This window comes from Nematolebias whitei, chromosome 8 (genome assembly GCF_014905685.2).
Source record: "Nematolebias whitei isolate Nwh7 chromosome 8, NemWhi1, whole genome shotgun sequence".
Taxonomy (NCBI): Eukaryota; Metazoa; Chordata; class Actinopteri; order Cyprinodontiformes; family Rivulidae; genus Nematolebias; species Nematolebias whitei.
Window position 1 is genome coordinate 38,487,723 of NC_056505.1, and position 12,443 is coordinate 38,500,165.

Here is a 12,443-nt window from a genome sequence, read left to right on the forward strand (position 1 = left end):
CTCCAGTCCATCACAGGGACACATAGAGACAAACAACCATTCACTCTTTCACTCACACCTAGAGACAATTTAGAGTTACCAATCAGCCTAACATGCATGTTTTTAGTCTGTGGGAGGAAACTGGAGTACTTGGAGAAAATTCATGAATGCACGGAGAGAACATGCAAACTCCACCCAGAAAGGCTCCTGGACATAATTTGAACTGGGGCAACCTGCTCACTGAGAGGCAGCAGCTCTACCAACTGCGTCACCGTGCTGCCGTCTGAACAGTAGTTACTAAACATGTATGCAGACATGTGTGCTCTAGAAAAAGCACTGTTACATTTTGGAGCGGTGATCAGTAGCACATTGGTATTAATCATAAAAACATGTAACGCATTGTCATATTTTTCTTTTATTTTCTAAATCACTGTATATCTAGGAGCAGATAATTATTTTGACCATGCGGTGAGCATTAACCTTGCAGCAGTTTTTAAACCAGCTCTTGGCGTGAAAAGCCCTCAGAGTGTGGCCCAGGTGTGGTGTGGCCTGGCAGCATCGTGACGGTGCATTGAACCGGAGCGGCTTTAGCCAATCTGACTGAGAGTAAAAGTTGTGAATGAACAGATGGAGGGAGATGCCAGGTGATTGCAGACCCCCCCATGTGTTTCCCTGTCAAAAGCCCCTTGCTTAGATTGCTTTCGCAGTGCAGGGTCACAGAGGTCAAAGACTCCGCCCGTCCGTCTCTGTCTGGACGGTCTAACAGGCTCATAGATGCACGCAGAGAACCGGTCTGTCTGCTGTGTCTTTAACTGATGCTCAGGCGACAGAGGCCAGATAAGAATTCATTTTGGGTCTTAGCTGTGGACTCGCATCAATGTATGCCTTCCCGCACAACCCCCGCTTCCTCCCTCCCTGCCTTCTCCAAACCGCTGCCTTAGTGATGGAGAGGGGAGTTGCCAGTAATAATGTTGAGTCCAGGCTAGACTGCAGTGATTGGGACCATTGATTGTGGTGATTTGATTTATTGATCACTGCGCCCTCTCAAATGTGCCGTCTGAGATGCGGAGCTAATCTGAGGCAGCTATAGACAATCCCGTGCCTTGCAAAAAACATGAAGCGATAAACAGTGTATGAAAAGAAAACTACGTTGATCGTAATCACAGACTGGCCTGCGTGCTGCCTCGTTGCAGCTACTGTGTCGGGGCACATATGTACCAAACTAAGACTTTGCATGCAATGGTGTGTGTTGTTGCATAGGTGTGTGTGTGTGTGCGTGTGTAGTGGGGGGTTGTGAGTCAGTACAGTCACCAGGCAGAACAGAGTGGATCTATAAATTGATGGAATTCAAAGCCTCCAGCATCGATTACCATTTTAACAAACAGCAGCTCACAGAATGTCTGATTATTTTTAGACAAAGATTTTGTGCTCTCAGCAGCAATTCTGCTGATGCTGTCACACTTTCAGACATCTGCCTATGATTGCAATTAGATGGGATACAAAAAGAAAAATAATACCCCATCTGCATTTTCCCCACCTCTCCTCCTCTTTCCTGTTCTTTTTCCCCCCTTTTTAATTTGTACTGTCCAAGCTTAGTGAACACAATAGTGATTTTGACTCACTCTGCCTCGTTGCAGTACCCTAGTAGTTTTTTTCCAGTTGTCAACATTTTCCACTTTGGGTTGTCTTTGATAAAGGCCAGAAAATAGCTTACGACTACAGATGTAATCAAGATGAGCTAGGTTTAATGAATCAATGTCAGATGTACTTGAAAACAATACACTAGTGAGCTCTGCATTTACAGCAAACCTTCCACTGGCACACATTATTACAGTACATCTTTTTGCTTTGATAATTTGCAGGTTTTAACTTCTTTGCCATTTTTCGGAGAAGAACACAAGTTGCGTTCTAGACTTTGACAGAAATGTAATATACCTAACAGGTAGTCTATTCTTTTTGCGACCTGTCCAGGATGTACCCCCATCTCTCACACAGTGACTGCTGGACATGGGCACCAGTGACCCGTACGAACCAAAGAGGAAGAAGCGGGTAAAAAGGATGGATGGATGGATGAATGGATGGATGGATGGATGGATGGATGGATGGTAGCCTATGCGCCAACGCTTGGTGGTGTATGATAGTTTTTGTTTTCTCAGATTAGGTGGTAGTACTGGACTCTTGTCACACTCGTGCATAAACATTATATCTTATTGGACTGCCGGATTATGTCAGGGTTTCGTTTTTGGATCCCCCTATTCAGACTGTCATTAGTTTCAAGCACATTTATTGGGCAGATTTGTCCATGTCGGATATGTCTTGGTAAAACCAACAGTCTTCTTGTTTCTTGGTCTTTTTTTGGAGCCAGGAGTCACTAAGATTGCTTTTCCCTGGCATATTGACTCCAGCACAACAGGACTAGTTCCATACTCAAAATCTTTCATTGCTACCCCTCCAGCCCCAATGACAGCTCCACCCTCCCCAGGGGTAGCTCATCAATTATGGTTGGATGTTTGACTGGCAGAGGTTTAATGACAGGAGCCCTGTATTGACCAGACTGCCACACACTGAAAGCCTGGTCCCAGTTGTCTGCCTTAAAACCTGTCAAATGGTTTCTGAGAAACCTCTGTGTTCCAGCTTTTTGCAGCTCACCTTCTTCACATCCTTAATATGAGAAAAGCATTTCTACATATTCATGAAAGAAGAAGTTTGACTAAATGAAAGGAGATAAGTGAATTTTATTTGAGGTCTCAAAGGTGCCCTAGTTGTAGGTTGAAACAGATCACATCTGATTATTAAAAGGAGAATAAAGAATCTTTGGTATCTTTTTGCCTTCTGGGATGGCATTACTTTTTCAGCAGCCCTATAAAGTGGAGTTCCTCCCATCATCAAGACAACTAAAGTAGCAAACAGTCTGTTCTGCCTCAGAAAGACAGGCAGGAGGTTTCATTTGATGGGCTGTTGCCCAGGCTCCCCTCCCTTATAATGGCCTAGAAACTGTAGGGATGCTTTCAAAATAACCATGCTACAATGATTGCACTGTTTGGCTTGCATACTGCAGGAGTATCCACCATTCTCATCAGCCGAGCTGCGATAAATCTGAACCCAGCTGTACACAGAGGCTGCTGAAGCTCTGGCAGACTTAAAACTACGGTACTGTTATATGTTAAGCGCTTTAAAAACACTCAATCACTTCTGGAGGAATTTTCTCTTAGAAAGATTAGCTGGTCAGGGGCCATTTGAATCTTGCAAAGGTTGCCCACTCCTCTGAAAGCCTGATCTCTAATCTCCAGGAAGGCTCATCCCAGATGGACTGGAAGGACTAACAGTAATTTAAAAACCCAAGACACTTCAACATGTGTTCAGTACTTCACTCATTGATGAAGCTGGCAATATTCGTTTATTTGTCTTATGTCAGCAAAATCCACTCAAAGACCAAAATCTACAATTGATTGATCCTGATATCTGTTTTACACTTACTCCTCACTTCTAGAAAAGTTTCTTATAATCCCAGATATGAAACATTGTGATTCATGCTCAATAATCCAGGTAGCAAAATCTAACAAAGTTAAGTCAGGTCCTCTGGACGGATTCTTCTTGTTGAAACGTTTCGTCTGTCATCCAAAAGACTTCTTCAGTCCGAGGAGCCACAACAAACTCAGTCTTATAAATAGCACCTTCCCATAGTGGATCAACCAGTTTGATGGTGCTCAGGTGCTTCATGGAGTCTGCCTCCTCCACCGCCGCCTGCTCAAACTCTTGGAACTAGTTTGAGGCAATCATGGCCAAAATGGTTCAAAATATCTTGATTCATGCTCAATGATCAGATAGAAACATCTAACAAGGTTAAATGATATTTGAATCATTATGATTATAATCCCTTATATGTAACCTAAAATAATTTCCCAAATTGTCTGTTTTTTTTGTTCCCTTAAGGAAAAATATTAGATGGCAAGATTATAATGTGAATGAAAACATGTAAAGGAAAAAACACATTTACAATAGAAAAACACACATATAATAGATTCACCTCGGACACTTAATACAAAGTAAATACATTGTTCAACCATACCAGACCAGACTTCCATTTTGGTGTGGTGGCTAGAACTACCAGTAAGTGTGAAAAAGGTAAAAAAGTCACTATCAAAAATTGGGTTGCCATGTCAAAATCCAAGATGGCCACCACCATATATATGTATGTAAACCAGCTAACCCAATCATTTTAGGAAACTATGCTTTTTAGTGTTTATATTGTTTAAAAGTATAGTTTCAAACAACTGTGGTGACTAAACATTAATCTATGGTGGCCCAGACCATCATTGGCCACACACTGACACCGCCATCATGCTTGGTTGTTGATAAAATTGCTCCCTCCACTCGCAAAATTAAGAAAAAACTATCTATGTACTTCTACACAGTGTAACTTCTACCCACTTGAATATCTTGCACCCAAAACATTTAGGTTTACTGGCATATTCTGTTCAGTTCCAGTCCAGAAAAACACATTTTAAAAACTACAAACATTTACTATTCAAATCCCTCAGTGATGAGGGACATTGGTATATCACTTGTTCATAAAGCACTTAAAAATAGCAACAAGGCTGAGCTGTATAATAAAAAACAAGCAGAGGAGACAGAATAAAAGACAAATCTACAGGATGAAAAACAAAATAACAGTTAAACCTATGAGATAAATTAAATTAATAAAAGCACATTAAGTTTAAAATTAGAGCCCGACCGATATGGAAATTTTGACTATCACCAACCGATATTGGGAGGGAAAGGCGACTGCCGATAATCGATATAATGACTGAAAATTTTTGAGCTTTGTCCACCCCCAAGAATCTAAGTAAACAGCGAGTGGAGCGAGGCTTGTTTATTTAGCGCAGCTGTTAGCAACCATGAAGCTAAGCTAATCAGATTCAGGCTATATGTCGTCACACTCTATGTTTACAATCATAAAAACAATCTTCCTAATGTGTATTCACATTTTCTATTCTCCACTATTCACCATAAAGTTATCAAGTGTGTTACAAAAATATAAATTTAACAAAGAAACACCTTCACTGCTCATTGTTAAAACAGTCAGTCACGTATGGTGAAGGTTTAATTAGTACTGACCGCAGCAGAGGGTTTTTTTTTGCAAAGAAGTAAAGATTTCAAACAAACAATGCATTTTATTAAGGATGATGAAGATAAAGTTACTAACACTGATATATTTGACTTCTACATTAGATTTATTGTTCTGGATAAAGCTTTACAAGGCAATAGCCTATGCTAGGTTATCTGAACGTTAGCTTGCTAACTTGAGAGGCACGTAGCTAATGACAAGCAGGTTGGAGGATTGAAGAGAATTTATTATTGTTGATTTATTTTACAGATCAGTTAAAATAAACTTACCATGTTCTGTTCATCAAAATGTGCTACACAGCATTGTTCTCTGCTTTGGCTGTGCTGAAAGTGAAAGTGAAACTTAAAGTGAACGGCCATGACTTGAAGGTAATCGTCATACACCCTCTGCTGGACACATTGTACAATTACACCTTTTGCACGTAAGGACACAGCTTGTTCCCAGTGTTTATATTGGTGCATAATGGGACAATTATCACAGATACCGATATGTCCTGAAACGTCTATATCGGCCTAAAATACAGGCCCTACAGATATATTGGTTGTGCTCTTTTTAAAATTCTCACACTGGTTCGAAGTCTAAAGAACAAAAGTGTGTTTTTAACCAACTTCTTTAAAGTTTATACCTTGTGAATGAGTTACTTTAATGAAAACGTTTGAGTTAATCTAATTAAAAACTTTATTCAATAATATTTTTAGAATTGATTTTAATTAAAAAAAAAAAAGGATCTACTGTGATTTTAAAACAAATCAAAAATTCTTCACATTGGCCAGAGCTCATTGTTGATTTCAAAATTTTCTTGGGCCGTACAAGAATCTTTATAGTTACAGGAAATAAAACTGTGGGTTGTTCTTGGTGTTTTTATAAATACCTCGTATCCAGTTTGTGATGCAATTTCGACTGAAGATCACTTCGTTTTTGTGGTGAGTGACTACAACAAATAACAAAGAAACTGGCCACAATTTATATTGTGAGGTCTGATAACTGAGTGAGAGCAGCTGAGAGGAGTACTGATGATTGACAGGTGTGTGTGACCGAGCAAACAGAGGAGCTAGAAATCATAGCCATGAAAATAGTAACAATTAATCAAAAAAGTCCAAGCTCAATAATCCAGGAATACAATCCAAATGACTGAAAATTGCTGGATTGTATACCTGGATTATTGAGCTTGGACATTTTTTGTTTTGAACCAGTTTGACATGACTGTCGACGAGGAAGAGGGCCAGCACCAGAGGAGGGGGCGTGCCAAAGAGACCATCTTAGCACCAACATAACTGGTTTGTTCCACTTTGGAGTAAGCTGTTTGGGGGAAGAATCAGTTTTGTGTTGTGTGTTTCCTTAGCTGATGAAGCCTTCTGGATGGAAGGTGAAACGTTTCAGCACAATAAAAAGAAACTGTCCAGATGACCTGACTGAAAATTGTTAGATTAAAACTTAATGTTATATTATACAGGAATTATAAAAACATAAAATGCTTAGAAATTTAAACTAAAACATACTGCCAAGATTTAAAATACCATACCGCTTTATTTATAAAGCGCTAAAAAACAGCAACAAGGCTAACCAAAGTGCTAAAATGATGCAGAACTGTATCAATACAATGAAAATACTACAAAAAAAATAAATAAATAAACATGCTGGAGAGTTAGCTAGCGCATTAAAATGTGAAGAATAGCATATTTCACTTTAGTCCGTACACTTGTCTCTAAATTAGCTGCTGTCTGATCCGTTTATCCAGGGATTTGAACCAGGAGCCCTTCAATTAACAGCCTTGTTCTCTGCCGGGCAGCCACTCACCATCCCATGAGGCAGTGGCTGCTAAACTTTCATCCTCCCAGTTTATATCTTTTTTCCTGTTGGACGATTTATGAAATTGCCTTTAAGTGAGAATGCAGATTAATTAAAACAGTCAATTTAATTTACCGGCGTCACATATAAGTTTGCTGTGGTAATTGAATCCTCTCTTTCACCTTTTATTTTCTAACCCAAGAGAAGGTTTACGTCAATTACTGATGATCACAGTGAAAACAAAGAGGAGATGAATGTCCAGTTGTCCGTTCTGGTGCTGCTCAGTGCAGAGGAGCAGGGGTGGAATCTGTTTTCCTTTTTTCTGTTTGCTGAAAGGGCCGGGAATTGGATGACTGATCAATATTATTGGATTTGCGGATGGCATGCGGTGCAGCTGAGTCCAGCATGAATGCAAGCTTCTGATGAAGGACCCACTGCACAGACAGCTTTGAATAGTGGATCAGACATGTTTCCGGGTTGGCGCTCTCATTTGGCGTAACACAGAGACATAACCAGCCAACGCACAGAGGCATTAATGGAATGTGATCAGGGTCGTTGTTGTAGCAGAAACGCAATTTGGTTGAAACTATGGTGACTGTTGCCATGTATAAAAAAATCGATGCAGGATCAATATATTGATTGGATGTGAGGGAGGGGGGTAGAAAAGAGGCTGAAAATGGATCTGACCTGTGATTGCGACAGAAAGCGAGGCCATTGTATGTTAGAACCAGGTCTCGCTCGAGCTTATAGAGCTTCATTTAACAAGGACGCTCTATTTGTTTGTAGGGAGGGGGAGGGGGGTCTGGTCAGGTTATTGGGTCCCCCACACGTGACTCACCCCCCACCTCCTCCCTTCACTCTCTCGCCTCCCTCCCACCCCACTTGCTCTTTGGCGCTCTATAACCGTTGCAAGCATATTGATTATTTCAAATAGTGATTATCTAAAAGGCCTTCTGCTACTGTAGGCATTGGATTTATTTTGGCTTAATTATTTATGGGCCAGCACTAGCTGTAAGTATTACTGCTGTGAGATCATGAAGGATTACATTGTTAATATTCAGCAGTGTATTTTTATTTATATAAACTCCAAGCCTTACTGGATGAGCTTTGGCATGCTCCCTGAAGTGCCTCGTCTCTCCACTCCTCTTCCTCTCACCGTTTCTCTCTCGCTCTCTTCCATTGGTGTGTTTGCAGAGGGAGCTGAACTCTGTGGCGTCTGAGCTGGCTGGTCGACAAGAGGAGAGCGAGCATTCCCATAAGCACCTGGTAGAGCTGAGCAGGGAGTTCAAGAGAAATGTCCCTGAGGTGAGTCTAGCACTCTGCCCCCCATTATCTCAACCCTACGTGTCATTTTCCTCATCGTCACCTCAGCAGGAACCGGCTGTCTACATCACCGCTGCTGCTCGAGCCCCCGCATGTACCTTTTGAACAGAGTTATTTATATCTTTTGTAAGATCTGCATTTGTATGTTAACAGTAAATATACATGTGAGAAGTCAGGGACAGCCTCCCCAGCTCTACAGGCTCAGTTAATATTTAAATGCTGGGGGGGCCTTGTTGCCTCTGAGTTTAGAGTGATGAGACCAGAAGGCTCATTTATAAAAGGTAAGCACAAACGTGGTCCCTAATTCCAAAGCTCAAGTACGAGCATTTGAAAAAGTTTTCTTTTTAAGTTTCTGTAATGTGCCAAGAGCTTGTGTTTCTCTGAACCTGCGCTGACTCCTAAAAATTATTGAATGCAAATGAGGATGAGTGTCCCTCTGCACCCACTCACATAATTACTTTTCCCTCCTTTTGTGAACATAAAAGTTACATAAAAGACCACTATGAGTTCAAAAACATATATGTGGATTTTAAATAACAGACCAGAGAATTAAATGGTCAGTCTTAAAACATTCATAATCACATTAAAATAGGTCTGTTTATTTTTTTTACTCTGCCTAGTTGTGAAACGATTCATAACTTAAAGGACAATTTACAATCTTTAGCTTGACATTTTACGCACCAAATGAGAATTTACATACAAGAGAGTTGAATTACCAAAAATAACCTTATTAAGGCAAGTATGCGTGAATAGTTGTAATATTTAATAAACTTATATTATATGTGTCACTATGTGCTTGTGTGCAAGTTTTTTATTTTTATTTTCAGGCTCTCTATCTTTGGTTAAAGATTGAGAGCCTGTTGGGAATTTTTTTTCCCCAAAAACCTACAGTATGTTGTCACTTTCAACACTTTTGTTGTCCGTCCAAACAGGTCTCACTTGTAAAAGAGTCTTCGAGGCTCAATGTGATTTATCTGTATAAATAAAGGTTGAATTGAATTGAAATGTGTGATTATTGATTTAGATCACACATGGAATCTGACCTGTAAAACAGTTTGGTAATTTTTGATTTATTTGTTTATTTTGTGTTATAACAATACCTCAGGGCAATAAATATGATACCATTATAAAGCCTTTTGTTTTCTCCTGGATGATGTCATAACGCAGCAGTGTCTGACCCAGCTGGTGAGCAGAAAGAGGAGGTGCCAGGCTGTTGTGGCTGTGTATGGTTTTTCCACATGCTACTGAAGCCTGAAGTGTTGAAATGCCAATATGTTTTGTAGATTAAGATTTCAATCACCCAATTTAATAAACAACACCAAGCAAGAGATAATAACATAACAATCTGTTTGGTATTGGCAAAAGAAAAAAACAAGAATTATCAACTTTTTCATGGTGGGAACCCACATGCTCAATACTCTGCGGCGCAACCCACAAATGCTTTTCCTTACAAATGTGGCACCATTTAGAGGAAATAAAAAGACTTTCCAAAGGTCTTAGATGGATTACCAAGAAACAGTGTTACAACAAAGAAATAACAGACCAAAAACAAGTTTTATTGTTTTTTGTACTAAGTTTATATACCGGTATCAAAAAGCAAAATTTGTTTTCATCTGTGAGTTCCACTTAGGCAAACCCCACACATTTTTATTCTTGTTTTTATTTTTTTGTCCTTCACGTAGTTGCTTCACTTTTTTTGGTTTTGCTTCTTTGATTGGCCCACAAGCATGCTGCTGACTGTTCATGTTCTGCATTTGCTTAAACAGCCATCCTTAAACTTTTTACTAAACAGTTTTCTCATGTTTTTTTTATTTTTTATTTTTATTTTTATTGCTGTTTGGGCATTTTCATCTGTAATTTGGCGTTTCATCTGCAAAAACCGATATGCAGTGGGTGGAAAGAAATATTGGAGATCTTTTTTTTGTTAATTTCTCCACTGATGAAGAAATAAACAATCCATTTGTTTCCCACAGATTGATTATGTGAACATATGGCACACTGATTGCAATCAATCAATCAATCAATCAATCAATCAATCAATCAATCAATCAATCAATCAATCAATCAATCAATCAATCAATCAATCAATCAATCAATCAAACAATCAAACAATCAATCAATCAAACAATCAATCAACCAACCAATCAACCAACCAATCAACCAACCAATCAATCAATCCTAATCTGAACTGGTTCTAAAGTCCAGATGTCCACAGAACCAATATCTTCCACTCCAACCTCTCCACCACCACAGATGAGACCACAGAGCTGTCAAAGGAGGTCAGAGACAGACATTAGATCTGCACAAGGCTGGAATGAGCTACAAGACCTTCAGCAGCTGCTGGTCCATTCACACATGGAATAAATAGTCCATGACCATCAGAAGACCTCGGTCTGGAGCTCCATGTCACAGGGCTGAGGATGATAAGAACGATGAGGGATCAGCCCTCAGCTACAGCTTTGGTACTCGTTAATGATCTGAAGACAGCTGGGGCCGCAGTCTCCAACTACACCAATGGTAGGACACTACGCCACAGTGGATTAAAACCTTACAGGACCTGCACGGTCCCCCTGCTGAAGAAGTCACATGTTCAGGTCTGTCTAAGTTTACCATCTAGATCAGATGTGGGCAATATAAGGTCGGAGGGCCAAAAGTGGCCCTTGGGTAATCTCCACCTGGCCCCTAATATCCTTAATTGAAAGAAAAACAACTTTTAAATAAGTTGATGAGCACATGCATTTTATCAATGAAACTTTAGGAAAGCTAAATTAAACATCTTAGGATGCGTATATTGAAAATGTTTAGATTGAGAGAAGCTAAAACTTTTTTTAAAGTCATGTTTCCAGAACGGTAGCATGGTGGCACAACTGGTAGAGCTGCTGCCTCTCAGCGAGCAGGTCCCTGGTTCAAACCCCGGTCCAGGGGCCTTTCTGGGTGGAGTTTGCATGTTCTCTCCGTGCATGCGTGGGTTTTCTCCGGGTACTCCGGTTTCCCCCACAGACCAAAAACATGCATGTTAGGCTGATTGGTAACTCTAAATTGTCCCTAGGTGTGAGAGAGAGTGAATGGTTGTTTGTCTCGTTTGTCTCTATGTGTCCCTGTGATGGACTTGCGACCCGTCCAGGGTGTACCCCGCCCCTCACACAGTGATTGCTGGACATGGGCACCAGCGACCCCCGTGACGCAAAATGGAATAAGCAGGTAAAGAAAATGGATGGATGGATGGATGTTTCCAGAACTAGAATTAACATTAAACACTCCAAAAATCAAACATATAACTTGCACCCCCCACCCCCACATTTATGATAACAAATGTGATGTCACAATAGCCAGTTTGCAGACAGGATGACTTATATTCCTAAAAAGTATTGGGGAGACATATTTTTTATCAAGCATGCTAAATATACTAGCCTTAGAACATGATAGCATGCTCGTAGCCTGAAAAAAGTCTTCAGATGATCTATTTTAAAGGACAAGTTTTCAATTTCTCAATGTGGCCTTTTGATTGCTTTAAGAATCTTAATTTGGCCCCCTGAAAAAAATGTTGCCCACCCCTGATCTAGATGATTCAGTAAAGGTGGGGAGAAAATGCTGCGGTCAGACAATACCATAAATCCGTTCTTTGGCATCAACTTGACCAGCCAAGTTTACAGGAATGGAGCATGCCCTGTAGGACGTTATCCTCAGAGACAAGCACAGAGGTGGAGACATTATGGTTTGGGACTGTTTTTCTGCTAAGGCTACATGACAACTTCACCAGTGGATGGGGTCATGTGTAATGTTTGATGAGAACATTTTTCTCTCGGACAAAACATTGAAGATGGGATGGGTCACAGATGGGCTTTCCAGTATGCACTGACTCGACTAGCAAGGCAAGTAGCATCCACCAAATAGAGATTTTAGAGTTTCTGTGGAAAGGAGTGGGTCAAAATTCCTCCTGGGGTGTTTGTATATCTGTTGACAAGAAACATCTTACTGCTGTGCTCCCATTTCAAATTTACAAAATAATCAGGAGATCAAATAATTGGAAATAGTTGATTCTTAGGTAATAACATCTTATTTCAAATGATAGCTAGCTAGCTACATAGATAGATAGATAGATAGATAGATAGATAGATAGATAGATAGATAGACAGACAGACAGACAGACAGACAGACAGACAGACAGACAGACAGACAGACAGACAGACAGACAGACAGACAGATAGATAGATAGATAGATAGA

General features: G+C 40.2%; 1 protein-coding gene across 1 annotated transcript in view; it reads left to right on the forward strand.

Moving 5' to 3' along the window:
• The window catches only part of cux2b (cut-like homeobox 2b), a 159,353-nt gene that overhangs the window by 54,521 nt on the left and 92,389 nt on the right, over nucleotides 1-12,443 (forward strand). Inside the window, exon 2 of the mRNA XM_037681252.1 lies at nucleotides 8,090-8,200. Coding sequence (XP_037537180.1) covers nucleotides 8,090-8,200 — 111 coding nt within the window. The remainder of the gene's footprint in view (nucleotides 1-8,089; nucleotides 8,201-12,443) is intronic.